This window comes from Podarcis raffonei, chromosome 1 (genome assembly GCF_027172205.1).
Source record: "Podarcis raffonei isolate rPodRaf1 chromosome 1, rPodRaf1.pri, whole genome shotgun sequence".
NCBI classification, from domain to species: Eukaryota; Metazoa; Chordata; class Lepidosauria; order Squamata; family Lacertidae; genus Podarcis; species Podarcis raffonei.
Genome location: NC_070602.1, coordinates 77,492,413 through 77,509,321, shown reverse-complemented (window position 1 = coordinate 77,509,321; position 16,909 = coordinate 77,492,413). Strand labels below are relative to the sequence as shown.

General features: G+C 40.9%; 1 protein-coding gene across 1 annotated transcript in view; it reads left to right on the top strand.

Moving 5' to 3' along the window:
- LRRC56 (leucine rich repeat containing 56) overlaps window positions 1-16,909 on the top strand; it is a 39,001-nt gene that overhangs the window by 19,413 nt on the left and 2,679 nt on the right. Inside the window, exons 6-13 of the mRNA XM_053395306.1 lie at window positions 4,049-4,145; window positions 4,508-4,705; window positions 7,715-7,892; window positions 9,476-9,673; window positions 11,473-11,537; window positions 13,111-13,241; window positions 15,196-15,389; window positions 16,493-16,862. Coding sequence (XP_053251281.1) covers window positions 4,049-4,145; window positions 4,508-4,705; window positions 7,715-7,892; window positions 9,476-9,673; window positions 11,473-11,537; window positions 13,111-13,241; window positions 15,196-15,389; window positions 16,493-16,862 — 1,431 coding nt within the window. The remainder of the gene's footprint in view (window positions 1-4,048; window positions 4,146-4,507; window positions 4,706-7,714; window positions 7,893-9,475; window positions 9,674-11,472; window positions 11,538-13,110; window positions 13,242-15,195; window positions 15,390-16,492; window positions 16,863-16,909) is intronic.

The following is a 16,909-nucleotide window of genomic DNA, read 5'->3' as shown; positions in this document are numbered from 1 at the left end:
AATCTGCATTGCTTATTATCTCATTGGCAAATATACAATGAATTCAGAGCTTGAAACTTGAAACTTGCAGTTTATACAATGTATTTTCATAAGTTGGTCACAGTCTACAAATTATTATCTTATTTTTTTATTTTCTAGAAAAATGATATATTATTCTTTTGTTAGAAATATTGCCAAAAGGATAAGTTTCAATTTAGGGCAAAGATACTTTTGAGACACAGGTATAGATTAACATTATAAAATGTATTCTTTAATGCTAAAAGGCCCATGTATGCAGTAAGCTTACAAAAAAAAATCTTTCATGCGTCTCAAGAACACACTACAACAGGAATCGAGGTAATGGTCATTAATATGTGAGTTAGGAGGGAGGTCTAAACAACTTATTAGGCATAGGAATATTAATAACTTTTAAACAATATGATCAAAAGTGCCAGAGTGTACAGAGGCTGCAAACTAGAAATAATAAGTTGTACTGAAGGAGTTCCCATGGAACATGTTTAGATATGGGCTGTCTTTTCACATTGGAAGTACTGTACCTGCTAGTATGTACCGCCCTGTGTTTTTTAGATTTTGCAGAATCAGTCTTTTATTTTAGTGCTGTACAAGTTTATCTTCCCTTCTCTTTATTCATGTTTTTAAAGGGTAATAAATGTAAACATAGCTCTTGTAATTATCTTGCATTGTAAACTATACTGGCATGGACTCAAGAGAAGTGCTGGCAGAAACGGATTGGCAAAAAGTGACTTTTCCACCCCCTGGCACCACAGACTTTCTCATTCTCTAGCACGGCTCAGCCAGTTGTTTCTCCCTGCCTTCTAATTTCTTTATTCCACACCCTCCATTCGAGCAGAAACTGGGCTGTGCAGAAACTGCCCAGCAGAAGGTCATCCCTTAGTATAGTTTGGAAGCTGTACTACGTGAACTTATTATTATTATAAAAGGAAATCAAACAAGTTAGCCATAAAAATGGAGTGATACCAGCTATTTCTTCTCCATTTATTATTACAAACCTTCAATTCCAAATATAAGAAATATATTTGTATGTATATGTAGTCAAAGTTGATAAACAGAAGAACACAAACACATATTGCTAGTGGAAAAGAAGTGTATTAGAAAAATAGGCAATTCTGAAGCATGGATCTGTACAAATTACATGGAGTTTTCTGCTGTGGTAGTGCTTGTGCAGATTTATGCTTTTGCGCTCAACAGTGTTAAAACAAAACAGAAAATTAGTACTAGTTACAGGTAGGTAGCCGTGTTGGTCTGCTGTAGTCGAAGCAAAACAAAATAAATAAAATAAAAAATTCCCAGAGAAGTAAATAAAAAATTCCTTCCAGTAGTAGAGACCAACTAAGTTAGCTATTGGTATGGTCTCTAAGGTGCTACTGGAAGGATTTTTTAATTTTTTTATTTTATTTTATTTAGAAAATTAGTAGACATTTGAGGAGCCATAGGAGATTAGTGCCAGACCTGCAAGAAATGAAAAGTTAAAAGGGGAAGTAGAGGGTATGGAAAGGTGGTTAGTAGAACCAAGAACTGACCCAGCTATATAAAACCAATGCAATCTGCCTGCTCCCTGGAGGGAGTGGTTTTGTTTTGGATGTTTCACCACTTATTGAAGTATCTCTAGATCAAGGTAGTTCAGATTCAGATGGGGAAATAAGCATAGTTGCAGCTGATTGAAGGTAATGTCATGTGGATGACTCTTGATTTAATGAGAGAAGACAGGCAGATTCCAATCCACGCTAAAGCCAAATGTGGACAAGCCCTGAATTTGCACAAATGCTCCCATAGAGATCCTGAGAAAGCACCAGAACATTCACATTAAATGGAGACCTCTTGCACCCCATGCTGCTGCAGAGACCTACTCTCTGATCTCATCCTGCTCATTACTCCATTTAGGAGGGCCAGGCTGCTGGGCTCTTGGCGGGGTAGAAGACATCAGCTTAAAGGTGCTGGGGCAGCATGCCAAAGGTGCTTGGGGCAACATGCCAAGGGAGGGAGGGTTATACTGGAATCCTACAAGGAGCCCCTTTACAACCTTCTCCACTACATGGCAAAAGCAGAATTGCAACCACAAAGTCTAATCTGTATTTGAAAAGACACATTTTTGAGACCTTCAAGTTAGCTCAGTTGGTTAGAGCGTGGTGCTGATAACACCAAGGTTGCAGGTTTGATTCCCATATGGGACAGCTGCATATTCCTGCATTGCTGGGATTGGACTAGATGATCCTCAGGGTCGCTTACAACTCTATGATTCTATGTGATTGGCAGCAATTCCTATTAGTTTCAGGGGGTTGCTGATGTGAAGTGCTTTGAGGCTGGGCTACCACTATTTATTTTCTTTCAGGATCTTTGACATGACATCTGGAATTACTTTAGGTTTAAACTGGTGAAGCCAAAGGGAGCCTTCTTCTGGTATCTATCCAATAAGTTTTTGGCTCAAATGAACCTATTCCCAATAGTTTTGAATAAAGAATTTATTGAGTAAATTGTGGTTCTCTCAAAATGCCACTTTGTGCCAAACCACACTGGCTTTCTCCCTTGTTTTCAAGAAGTGTCCTCAACTCAAAGAATTGGATGTCATGAATGTGTACTATGGAAGGATTTTGCAATGCATAATGAAATGTTGAGTTCTGGAAAATCATTAGTGATCAATTTTACTTTACTAATCCTTTTGGACAACAATTCTAGCTACACTTACCAGGGAGAAAGCTCAAGTGAACACAGTGGAAATGATTTCTAAGTAAACATGCATAGAATTCTGTTGTTAGTCACTTTTATGCCTCTATGACTTCACCTCCAAAGACTCCTTCATGGCTTGGAGAAAACACTCAGTTTAAAGCTTTTGGGTTCACTTTCAAATACTGCAGTGCAAAATTATCCAAGCCAAGCTCTCAGGTATGAATTAATTCAAGTTAGTTTTGGATTGTTGAACACCCAACTCAGTGGGCAGTTACTTTGGGATCACAGACACTTTCCTTTTAATCAATTAATGTATATGTGACCTTATTATAGCATTTATCTCTGGCACTTAGTTTGAGAATTAATAGGGCAGAATATTGTTTTGACACATGGGGAATCAGAGCAGAACTGAAAAAGGATACACCAGGGGAAGCCAAATCGGTGCATCCAGATGTTCCATTCCAGCTACCACCAGCCCCAGTCAGCATGGTCAATGATTAGGAAGGAATGGAGCTGTTGTCATCTGGAGAGCACCACATTGGCTATCCCAGGCTTATATCCTGTATCTCTCTTTGGGTGCACATATGTGGCTTTGCATGTGTGTGATGGGTATATGTATGAATTCATATCTCTGAAAAAATCAGGGGGGTGATGGGTCTGCCTACTCCAGCCTCATTGCCTGGGGCCCAGTGACACCAATACGTGTTCCAGTCCAAGCAGAGCTTCTTTCCAGCTGAGTTACTCTAATACAGGAGTTGTCAACCTGGTCCCTACCGCCCACTAGTGGGCGTTTCAGGATTCTAGGTGGGCGGTAGAGGGTTCTACGGCACAAGTTGAATCCTCCTTCCATTGAGCACTGGTGGGCGGTAAGGAAAGATGCATTAGTGGGCGGTAGGTATAAAAAGGTTGACTACCCCTGCTCTAATATATTCTCTCTCCAGCTGCCAAGGAAGAAACAATGTAAGTGTATGCTGTCATCAGCTTTTGAACCTGAGCAGGATAAACTGCAACATCAGAAATCCCTGCGACAGAAGCTGAAATGTGCTTTCTGTAAATCTCCTGTTATTTATTTATCCAACTAGATTTATATACCACTTAATTAACAAAAAATCTGTCTTTGAAAACAACTATACATAAAATTGATCAAAATATAGATAAATTTAGCAATTTAAAAATAAATATACGTAATAAAATTACATGTTACATTACTCATATGAGCTTCTGAATATAAGAGTGCTACTGTGAAACATAATGGGTGAATTTGACCCTCAATCCAAATCTCTATTGCTTTGCCAAAGATGAAAAATAGTAAAATGAACTGAATACATAACCCTTGGAACTTACAGTGTCAACTTTCCTTAAGGGACCTTGGAACAGCATTGTCTAATCTTCAAGTCCTCTGGATGGCTCGCTGTGGGCTTCCAGATTTAGATGGTATCTCTTCCTGCTGCTCTTTGAAGGTAGGACAGATCTGAAATATTTCTTCAGTTGCCGTGTTTACTTAATGTTCAGCTTCTTTTTATGAGACATTTATGAGGCAGAGAACCTTAAGTTCCTGTTCATTTTCTTTCTTTCTTAAACTGATGCTGGAGCTTTTTAAAAATTAATTTTAGGTCTGATAGAAATCAGTGCCATTCCTTGTACCTAAAAGGTACTTCCATCATAATTTATCATGTATTGTGCTTGGCAATTCTGGGTCTTGAGGGGGTCTAAAGTTCAGTATTGTGCCATATCTCAAACTGCAAGCCATGGGTTCATTGTCATTACTTAATGTACAGTGGTTAAAACTTCATGTTGATAAGGTCCCTTTGGTTTCCTTTAGGAACTCTACATAGCATATAACAATATTGCTGACTTAAGTCAACTTAGCCTGTTGGAGCACCTTGAGATTCTAGACCTAGAAGGAAACAACGTGGAGGACCTCAGTCAGATTCAGTATCTGGGGCTCTGTGTTACTCTGTCTGCCCTTACAGTGGAAGGAAATCTTATTTGCTTGAAGCCAAGCCCACAATCTCCAGAGGTAACTTTGCTTGCTTTTAGATTTCGTTTAAAAATGTGCACCTGTGTTTTAATCTGATTACAAGAAGATACTGCTTAGCACAGCATAGTTTACCATCACCTCATGCTCGGCCAGAGAGGGTTTTTCCAATCAAGCGGTCTATAAATTTTATGAAATAAATAAATAAATGACAACTGGCTTAAGCACCCCCAAGCACTGCTTGAGCACTGTGCAACCCAAAGCATATTTGAAGGGAGTTCTGCTGAAATCAGTGGGATGTGTTTATATGAAGATGTTTCAGAAAAGAAAGAAATAATAATGGCTGCCTGGTTTGTATATTAAGAATGGCCACAGCTTTCTGAAACACCCTTGTTGGTGGCTGCAGTTCAGAACCTATCCTCCATGTCAGTTTTGTTCATTTCTAGTACAGGAATCCCTCCTGCAGGCCACTTTTGGAATTCTCAAGAGATTCAAAGCCAATTTGTTGTGTAATGGAAGTCTACTGTGTAAGTAAGATCCTTGCGGCGTACACGGCAAAAATGTGTTCCCCTGGTGCATGGGCAGTCTTGTATTGATTGCGCTTGTGGCAGTTTAAGATCAGCAGCCAAAATCCTAGACACATGCCTACCACAACAGAGAGGGCTTTTTCAGCAGTAGGGAACATGCTAACACCTGGAATACTGCACATGCCCCATCAACAAAGGCCTTTAGAGGAGCCCCAAAGACTTATTTATTCTCAGCCACATTTGCTTAAATAAGATTTATTGGCCTGCTGAGTTGAATTGGTTTCAGCTATAATTATTTATTGGTGTTCAGTATTGTACTGGACAGTTGGTGGTGGTTTTTTTAAAAATAATAATAATAATAATTGAAACCACTGCAAAAACAAAACTTTTCCCCTCCATTTTAGCAGCGCTTTCTATGAAAACCTCCTTGTGCTGTTGAAGCAAGGCACGCTCCCACCACTCATAAATGGATTGGGAGCATGTCTTCCCCACCAAAAAGCAACCAGGAGCTCTCTTTATGCTCATGGTTGTTCCTTTATAGGCACATGGGTACCTGTCCTACACCTTATACCCCATATGATGCCTGGTGAGTGGCAGGTGGATGTTGTTTACAAGGAACAGCCTCGCAGTCCGAACTAGACCTGCAAGCTGGAGATTCCCCTCCTTGCACTGTTGCATCTAAGGCCATGCTTCATATTTGCATACCACCTTCAAATGTAGAAATAATACAAATATATCTTCTAGACTTCATTCCAAACAAGGATAGCTAATAATTCTGCCTGGCCCTTTCTATGAAAAATAAAAATAAAATTATATATACTGATTCGGCTAAATTTACAGCTCTCTCTACAGGCTGTCGGTTTGCTCAGTGTAATTTGATTTCCAGATGAGCTCATCTCTTCCAGACATTAAAACCCAAAGCAACAATCTAATGATGAATGTGGTGGTCTCTATCACAGCTGTTTCAATAGCACTCTGTGTCCATATATGTGTGTGTGTACATGTAATGTGATGCACCCCTCAACCAGGATAGCGTTACAGACTTGCAGACTGGAAAACCTATAGCTTCCATATAACAGAAGGCAAATGCACTATGTAAAAAGATTATTTTGTCTTCTGTACTAGGTCATTACCCTATTGTGGGAATGAATATAGGCCAAAAGTTCATCAGCCAGTCTTGACATTATACAGATGGAGTAGCAGTTTGTGTTTCATTGAAAGTGGGGGAAATATTCCAGGTGCATATATTTACCACTACTGCTACTTTGCTGCAGTTCTCTTGTAGCACTATACAAAATCTAGGGGTGATGCACCCTCCCAGAATCATGCAATCTAAAGGCTGCTCCAGAAGATACAGTTTTAATGCATGTGTCTAAAGCCATCTGTTAGTAGCCAGCAACTGTGGCTTGGGGGCTTAGTCCAGTCCCTAGGGGCTTCCCATCTGGTCCTAGCCTAGTGCCTGATCTCAAGGATGCCTCATAATGCAGCTTGTCATTTCTCCTACACAAGATGAGTCATAAGCAAAGAACTCTGACCTCCTCTCCAGCATGTGCAGCAGAGGAGGCTTGGGGGAGTCCTCCCTTTATGGACCCCAGCTGCTCCCTCTTTGCTTGGCCATGGCTGAGTCACAGGAGGCAGTAGATGAGGTGCATAAAGGGGGGGGACACTAGAAAAGCCTCTCTGGCTGATCACACTTTGCCTTGCCTTAAGTTTGTGTAGGAATCAGTTAGTAGGAAGAAAGTAGATGTAGCTCAGTAGTTGCTGACCAGGTTCTAGATTCCTATATCTTAAAGTGCAAAAGAAAAAGGTCATATAGAAAGTGGAGTGAGAGGAAGCTTCTGTAGTCTAGATCTAGAGTATGTGCAGTTCAGGTCTGCAGGATCTACTTTGCTTTTTTACTAGAACCCCAAGAACCACAGACAGCCATACACTTAAAATTAAGGAACAAAGGTGCTTCTGAACATGTGCTCAGCCCTGGATTTTCTTCAGCACCAGAACTAACCAAATTAGTCCTGTCACACAGCATCCCACTCCTAGTTTTTCTGTAAGGTTTCTTCTTTTCAGCAGACTAGTTGTAAGGCCCATCTAGATGTAAAGTGATGGAGAAAACGGAATTTACACGCTAGTCTCCACACCACAGTTCTAGTCAGAATCAAGCTCTCTGCGCCTGCTAGTTTGGCCTAGATAAACTTTGTAGTTTAGTCGTTTAGTCATGTCCGACTCTTCGTGACCCCATGGACCAGAGCATGCCAGGCACTCCTGCCTTCCTTGATAAACTAGGGATGGTAAAAAAAAGGGGGGGTTAGAAACTCTTGCAAATCTGCTGTAAATCATCCAGGACTCTACCAATAGGTTACGGTCTACATTCTACCCATCCCTGGACTAGATGCGCTAGTGGACTTGGTTTCATAGTGTCTTTATGTGGTTCCTGCCCACTTCTCAGATTTCCCTCCCCTCTCCCTTGTCAAAATGTGTTTGAAATGACTACACTGAGAAATTTCTGCTTTGGGTTTTTCCCTCCCAGGTCCCAGACTACAACTACAGAGCTGAGGTGAAAAAACTCATCCCTCATTTAAAGTATTTGGATGAAATACCAGCAGACCAAACTGATCTTCCTTTCCCATGCAAGATGAACAAAGAGTGGCTACTTGTCAAGGAATCCATCAAAGATGGAAGTTTAGTTGAAGAGGCATATTGTTCAGGCAGGCCAAATTATTTCCTAAGGATCCATTTTTGCTGGGGACAAGGTTTCAGGGGAAAATAATGTGTACATACATAGATCCATGCACACTCTCTTGTATACACCAAAGCCAGGCCTGGTTATCAGGGATAAGAATGGGCAGTAGCTTTTGCAAGAGTGTACGGGTAGAGTTAGATGTGATCGCAGCAGAAGTGTGTCTTCACACAGAACACTCTAAACAGCTGTAAGACAGAGAGAGATAGGTGTGGGTCCTCTTGTGTGGTAGGTGGGAAAGGAGCTTCAAAGCCCTCCACGTCCTGCTCCCCACCCCCTCTGCTCTCACACTGTTTTTCTTCTCAAGATTTGCTAGGGGAAAGGTGGCTAGAGATAGTGAAACAAGCTGCAGGCAGTGAAAGAGTTCAAAAGCCTCCCACCTGCTGCTTTGCCATGTTTGAAATTGTCCACCTCACCTCACCAGCAGCAGACAGCATTTGAAAACTTTGGTCTCTCACTGTTAACATCAAGGTTCAGCTGAATACTACCCTGATGGAGATGATATTATTATTTTATTTTATTTTATTTATTTATTTCCCGCCCACCTGGCTGGGCTTCCCCAGCCACTCTGGGCGACTTCCAACAAAATACTAAAATACAGTAATCCATCAAACATTAAAAGCTTCCCTAAACAGGGCTGCCTTCAGATGTCTTCTAAAAGTCTGGTAGTTGTTGTTCTCTTTGACATTGGGTGGGAGGGCGTTCCACTTGGTCCATTTGGTCCAGAACAGGAACAATGAACCTATACTGACTTCTTGATGAAGTTTTGGAGCTTATTGATTATACTGCTTGCAGTGAAATTCGTTTCCCAGGAGTCAGACATCCTGAAAATTATGGATTATTACTGTATTTATTTTAAATGCTAATGCATTTCCAAAATAACTCATTAAGGCTCCAAAGTACTTTGTCTTTTGTTCCATTCAGAAGTTAATGACCTAGTATTGTGCTGTGTTCTTTGATTAAACAGTTCCTCTCTTTTCACGAGACCTTCAGGAGATGATGAGAAATTTTAGCTTTGAAAATACAATAATGGTGTACCAACACACACCACTGCTGAAATTATGACATAGATGACAACTTTGTTTGGGGCCATCCTGAAATATATATAAAAAATCAGAGACCAGTTGATGCCAAACCAGAACTGGTGGTATATGTTTTGCTAGACTCCCATTCCATAATTTTTACCTAAATGTGGAAACCCTATAGGTGGATCCAAAAAAACTTCAACTGTTATTTAAGTCATTACCATTTCAAAGTTGGTTCTGAATACCTGCTTCCATACTTGCATTCTAAGCTTCTTTCTATACCTTGCTATCAGATATTTACATATCTACAGAACCAGGGTGGCTGGGAGATGACACTGACAATGAAGAAAGCTAGCACTCTCGAGGCTCCAACAGGATAGCGCATGAGCGCCAACATTACTTTAGAATACGGAAAAGAATTTCCTTTGCTCTGCTCATTATCACTGCTTTGCTAAACTGAACATTTATACCATCTTATTATGTGTTGCAATATCTCACTGAACTCCCCCACCACCACCCTGTTTAGATTCTTATTTAGGACCTGTAGCAAGAAGGCCCGGCTCTGCTGTGAGACCTGCCATAACTCAGCTCTTGTCAGCTTCTCGACCTCAGATTCCACAAAGACCACTTAGCGCCCACTTGCTCTCTGGTAGTAGCACCCTCCTGGAGGCTACCATCTGTGATGAGATGTTGCCTGAAGATGACGCCAGTGACTTGACACATGGTAATGGAATACCTGGTGCCATTTTTGCCTAACCTCCCATTTGCAAACCTCTCTTCCAAAAGCATGTGTGCATGTACACAGATGATTTAAAAGCATTCTTGCTCTCCCATATATTTCCTTCAATGACATGTATGTGCATTGGGCACAGATTTTTGTATATCTCTTTCAGTTAATATGACCCTGGAAATATGCACAGTGGGTTAAAAGGCATTGTTTGATGGCTCAAACTTCATTTCATTTCATTTATATTATTGCTGGCCTTCAGTAGGATGATCCACTATGTCATAGTGAGTTTGTCCCCAGCTTTCTTGCCATACAGATAGACAAACTTCTGCCTTACAGTGACTAGATGTAAAGAGACCACTTGACTATTATGTTGTCTTCAGCTGAGCAAGATGAGATTTGTCCATTATTACTATCTCCACCTCAGCTCACCTTTGCATGCTATTCAGTGGTGTCGAAGCAGTAGCTGTGCACCAATAGTTAAACCAAAATGGGAAAGTCTACTACTTCCTTTCCCTGAAAAGCAATGAATGAGCCAGCTGTATTGTTGAATATGTTAAAGGGAATAAGCAGATAGCATGCATAACAGCCAGCCATTGTTCTTTCTCTTGCAGTCCTCTTTTGCCTGCTCATAACCCTTCTTTAGCTGGCTAAATATTTGCTCCTTTACGATTCCCATGATGCTTGATCCTATGCTGCTATTAAGCTTTTCCCTTGGGGGACCAATTTTCACCTGAATCGTGGGAGAATTTTCTCTCCCTGGAAACCCCCTCCCTCCACTGTGCCTTGTGCTGCTCAGCTGCCTGGGAAACCAATGAGAATGGTGAAAAGAGGGGGTTCAACTGAAGAAAAAAGTTGATCTTTATCTGTAGCTCTCCCCCTTCCTGCCGCTCTGCTGATCACTAGGAGAGTACATTGCAGACCATGTAAGATTATGCAGTGGGTCAGAAGCAATCCAGGGAATGCAGATTGCCCACGTCTGGACAAGACATAGGGAAAAAATGCATATATTTTTTTAGATTATGTGTATTGACCAAAGAATGTGGTCAAGAATATTAAAAAATGCAGTCACATTTCCTAAGGCCTGTTGGGAGAATGTGTATATATTCACCAGTGTTGAAGAAATGATTCTTCAACATCAACTTCATTGGATTGGCCATGTTATTTGAGCAACTACTCTATTCCAAACTTAATAATGGAAAGCGTAATGTGGTGGTCAACAAAAGAGGTTTAAAGACTCTCTCAAGGCAAATCTTTAAAAATGTAGTATAAACACCAACAATTGGGAAACACTGGCTTGCGAGCACTCCAGTTGGAGAACAGCCTTTACCAAAGGTGTCATGGACTTTGAAGATGCTTGAACTGAGGACGAAAGGGAGATATGCGCTAAGAGGAAGGCACGCTTGGCAAACCCTCACCATGATCAACTCCCGCCCGGAAACCTATGTCCCCACTGTGGAAGGATGTGTGGATCCAGAATTGGCCTCCACAGTCACTTACGGACTCACTGTTAATACCGTGTTCATGGAAGACAATCTTACTCGGCTACGAGTGATCGCCAAAGAAGAAGAAGACCAGGAATTGTGCACAAGTCCCTATTCATGGAAAGATTATGGACACATTTTCCATGACACTTGGTGAATGTGCTCAATGGCTGGTTGTTATGCACATTAACCATACAACTTGCATTCCCCTTAACATACCACTATATAAGCAAATGGGATGACGGTATAGGAAGATTTCTGTGGCTATGAAATGGTAAACTGGAACAAACCCTCTTACTTTTCTTTTTCCAGGTGTCAGCAGAGTTATTTGTGGGAACCCCATCAAAGCTCTTCATGCACGGAGACAGAAACTAGGTGTAGGTTTTCTTTCATATGTAATTTCTTTTTTCTTTTTTTCTTGGCAAGCCAGCATGTCATTAATTCTAGGGAGATAAAAGCTGAAGAGTTCTATAGAATTCCATAGATTTCTACTGTGTAGAAGACCATTATGAGAAGAAACAAACTTTGAAAAAAGTTAATTGCATGTCTGTACAGCTCAAGCTGCAAGGTGGTGTAGGGCCTCCCATTGTGGGGTGGGATGCCAGCACATGAGAACATAGAGAAGTGACAGGCATCTATCTAAACTATCACTGCATCCCACTAAACTGCTGTCTACTTTAATGGAGAAAATAAAACATCGTGCTTCAAGACGCTGGGCTTCTCCGCAGTTACGTTTCCTCCTCTCCTTCCAGGCACAGTCCACACTTTAAAGCTGCATGTCTGAGTGTCCTTTTTTGCTTCAGAGATTTCCCTGTGAAATTCTGCTCTCTGAAGCTCAATTGGAGCAAATGGCAATCCACTTAAAAACCGAATTGATGTTTGCTCCAACAGGAAAAGCTCCAGGGCAAACACAACAACAATTGGGCACAGAACTTTTAAGCCTGGACCTGTGCCTGGAAAGTGTGGATAAGTATATTGTTGCAGTGAAGGGGTTTATAACAGGTATGTGTATCTGCGCTCAGAACACATAGATGAAGGATGATGTCTATATTGCAGAGAGAACCAGAAGATGTGTGTGGCAAACAAAAAACAAAAACCCACTCCATGTGTATACACACACAGTGCACTTCTAGGTGTTCTTTAAGAAAAATAAATCAAGACTTTATGAAGTTAAAATAACTACCCAGTAGGAAATATAAAATAAAGGACTCAGAACACATAGATGTGTGTTCTGAGTCCTTTATTTTATATTTCCTACTGGGTAGTTATTTTAACTTCATAAAGTCTTGATTTATTTTTCTTAAAGAACACCTAGAAGTGCACTGTGTGTGTATACACATGGAGTGGGTTTTTGTTTTTTGTTTGCCACACACATCTTCTGGTTCTCTCTGCAATATAGACATCATCCTTCATACAAACCTTGCCTCATAATTATGGGCATTTTACAAATTATTATATAAAATCTACCTTGTGTCTTGGTCAGGCTGGGCTTCAGAGTGGCCTTGCACACGATGGAAGCCCACTGTGAAAGCTGATAGGGGCATTGCTGAGGGGAGAATCACAGCAGGGTGCCCTGCCTCTCCTCAGTTCCTTGAATAATGATGGGTGCTGATGAAGGAAAGGACACTGCTAGGACACCACCATTAAACAAGCAACAGGTGGAATTGTCCTGGAAGCAGCCTGCCTGGCACTGCTGCTCCTTCATCCTGCAGTTGTCCACCAGTCCATGCACCCCACCCCATCTTTTGTGGCTCCACAGCAGTAGCCCGGTGGTGTCGCATGCACTGGCCGCAATAAGAGGAATTCTTTACCTCAGAAAATGGTTGCGAGAGGAAAATTAACTTGTAAAAAACAAACAAACAATCTGTGGTCTTGGAGAAATGAGAAGTTTTCAGTCAAATATATAGTGAACAGCAGATGTGTTCTGACATTATTTCACCTATGTTGTAGCCTACAGTAATGAACCTGTTTCAGCCACCAAGTCAGCTGGCAGTACATCCCTTTGGCATTGAAGAAACTGATTATGTAAATACGGATGACATCTACGCTGAGCTGAAACTCCTGAAAGAGCATCACCTCCAGTAAGAGTTCAAATTTAGTCTTATTAAGACAGTTTGTCAAGTGAGCTACTCCCCAGATAAAGCAACCAGTGAGCACTGTACGGAATGAACACTCAACTATAAGCTGACTTGCTTCTGTCCAGGCCATGACCTAGGTGCAGGATACCTTAAGGATCACCTCCTCCTATACAAGCCTGAGTGCTGCCTAAGATCTGATGGAGAGCCCCTTCTCTATGTCTCTGTTGTAGTGGAGGTACTGTTGTTGGGGAAAAGAGAGAGGGAATTCTAAGGGGTTGTACCTAAATAGTGGAATACTTTGTCTCATGAGGCTCAGTTGGCCCCTTCTGATGGTATTTTGCCTTGGCCAAAACTTTACTGTATTTGATTTTTATTGACTTTTTTTTTACCAGCTTTTTCTGTTCTATCTGTTGCACCTGTCTGTTTTTAATTGTGTGTGTGTGGGGGGGTTAAATAGTATTGGATTTTATAGCAGTATTAATTGTTGCTATCTACCCTCAGCGATGTATAAGCACTAGAAGGGCAGAATATAAATATTTAAATATATATTCTGATTAAAATTATTAAATAAACATTGCAAAATACCAAATGGAATAAAGAAGTTGGTAATATCAACCGTTAGCTTCTTTTCAGAAAACCTGTCTTGCTCCAAGATGCTCTGTGCTGCATCTCTTAGACAATTCTAAACACACACAAAGCTTAAGGCATGTGAACTATGGAAACTTTTGTGACCCAGCACATTTACCCCATTTTTAAGGACCCTTGCTCACTAGATTATCCTGTTCTCTAAATTAGCATATGAAAGTTTAGTTCTCTGCCTGTTTCTTCTCACTGAGATAAGATAAGCACTTAAGCCACCTTGTGGCAGTTCTGAGGAATTGTCCTTCACGCTTAAATTCTGATGTAATCTGTTCCCAGAACTGATTTGTCACCTGTTAAGTCAAGATGTTCTTCCCACGGATGAGGTAGTCTCTTTTTACAAATTGGAAAACAAAGGTTGTACTAACAGAGATTCCCTGCAGACTATGTTGTACATCGGGAATAGGGAACCTATAGCCCTCCAACTGTTGGGGTACAACTCCCATCAGCCCCAGCCAGAATGGCCAATAGTTGGCATGATGAGCATTATAGTGCAGCAAACATCTAGAGGGCACCAAGTAACCATTCCCTGCTGTACATCTTTGGCTCACATCGTTGCCGTCAGTCAACCTTGCTGCTCACCTTGGAAAATTGTCATGCCAGCATGATTGCTGTATGTCTGGAAGGAATGGTGTAGGCAAGGCTTTTCCTCCATCTCATCAATCTTTCTTTCAGGGTTTTTGTCCTATGTTTCAAATTTAGCATTCGAGTGCAATGGGGAGTTCCTGTGTCTATCTGTGTGATGCGACACACACCTACACCCACACCCACTTTTTAAAAATTGTGTTAATTTATTCACAAAAATTTTAAATTACTTTACAACTGCTGCTTCAAAAGCAGTTAACCAAACAACGAAATAAAGCCTCTTGAAACCATCCTATGAAAATTCATATCAAAGCTAAAAATAAAAACACACAAAATGGGGCTAATTTTCAAAAGTACAGAATAGTCTCCACCCATTTCTATAATGCCATGAGAGGGAGCCAAATGAACAGCTCCCAGAAGCGAGTTCCAAAGCTTTCAGAAGAGTTTTTGGCGGAAGCTTTCTCTTTGTGGCATTTCTTCCAAAAAGAGACTTGCCAAAGCTCAAGTCTGAACATCATCTAAAAGTGTTGCGAGAATACAGTGCCAGGGTTAAAGCTTGTCTCCAAAGGAGTATTGTAACATGGAGTATTTTACTCTTACTTAGGTATGGTCATTATATATCTTAAATCTATAGGTTTTTTGTGTGTAGTGCATTTTTTTTTAATATGTTGGAACATGTGGTTCGGATAGGGCAGGAAGAAAATCAAACTTACTAGCATCAAATTTCTGCCAGGCACCTACAAGCTCTCCAAAGGGCAAATTCTCCCCAGGAGCTAAAAACAACACCAACATTAAGTGAGGAGGAGGAACACTACAGCCTGAGTGACAGCTGTGATGAAGATCTGAAAGAAGCCACTCAGGAGGAGATCATGGAAATCACATCATCAGATTCTTCTTGTCAGTCCCATCTTTCTCAGTCGTCATCAGGTACATTATCCAAATGATTAATGCACCCCTTGTTACTGACAAGTAACAGCAATTATATGCCTGCCTTAGGTTTTGTAGTTCTAACGTTCCTGTGATATGTATGTATCTTTGGCAAATTTCCATTTTCTCTGTCAAAAATATGTCCATGGAGTTATCTTTCCTATCATTTTCTTCTGAGATACACACATGGGGATTTTTCTGGCTAACAAAATAAGCACAAATTGGCTTGAGTAATTATTTTAGCAAACTTCCTATTTGAGATAACTATGCTTAAAAGAATCACAAGACCCGAAGCAAGTGCTCAGAAGAGAAATAATGCTAACTTGTATCAACATTTTATTTGCAATCAGATTACAATATTTTTGTCCCTGCCTTCCAATTTCAGAATATGAAGGCAAGGAAGAAAGAGAGAGAGAGACAAAGTAGGTTATGATGGCAAGGTTCCAGAGCTTGACAGGGAGGTGCATGGGAAGAAGCAATTCTGATCATTTAAACTACTGGAAGCCATAGGAGATCAAGATTTCCTTTGATTTCCCATGATTGAATGCTTGCCTACTTTCCAACTTTCCACAGTACCTATTGGGTTTTGTAACAAACACCAAGATTCTTTAGAAGCTGTACCAAGTAGAACGTATAGTGTGGAACAGAGAGCTTTTCCCATTCAATCTTTGTAACTTGAATGATGGGAGAGTTCAACTCATACTGACATTCTGTGTACACTGCATAGGGAGTGAGTGCCATTCCATTTAGTGGGACTTAATTCTGTGTAAACGTGCACTGAATTATACTACCAGTACTTTAATATTTTGAAACCTCTCATAGCTAAATAGATGGAAATTCAGGCCATTCTAATAAGAACAAGAGTTCCTGGTCTAAACCCACCTCAGTTCATGAAAGCCTCTTAACTACAGTTGTTGTTCTTGTTGTTGTCGACATCTGTCTGTCTCAGGAGACAATGGAGGAGTTCGCCTTTGGGGGTGAAGTCAAACTCAAACTGTTGGAAGGTTACAGCACCTGTGTTTGCTGATTTATGCTCTCAAGTGGATGGGAGTGAAGTTACATGCTCTGCTTCTAAATTGCTGTGCTTTCCCTTTGCATTTCAGATTCATTGCACATCCAGGAAAATTCATTGCCCACCATTATAAAGCGCTCTATTGTACCCTCTCCTCCAAAAAGTCCCTCGCCTGCATTCATACAGCGAGTGAGAACTGAGTTTGTTGGAGCTAGACGCCTGAAAGTGCACAGTTCAGAAAAGGCAGTTCTACCGAAGCCACAGCCTTCATCAACTCAGAACAGTGATACAGTGCAGAATGTGTTTGAGAAGACTACTGTTCAGAGTCTCAGCAGAAAACCTGATTTCTCCTTATCTGATACATCTATCTTAAGTCAGAGGCATAGGACTTTTGGCCCCGACAGCAAGCAGACCAAGAGACCTGTTTCAGGACCAGCAACAATTGGACCAACAAACATCAGGTTGGTATACCTAGGTAGCTCTTTCACTAGGATTGCTAAACCAAATG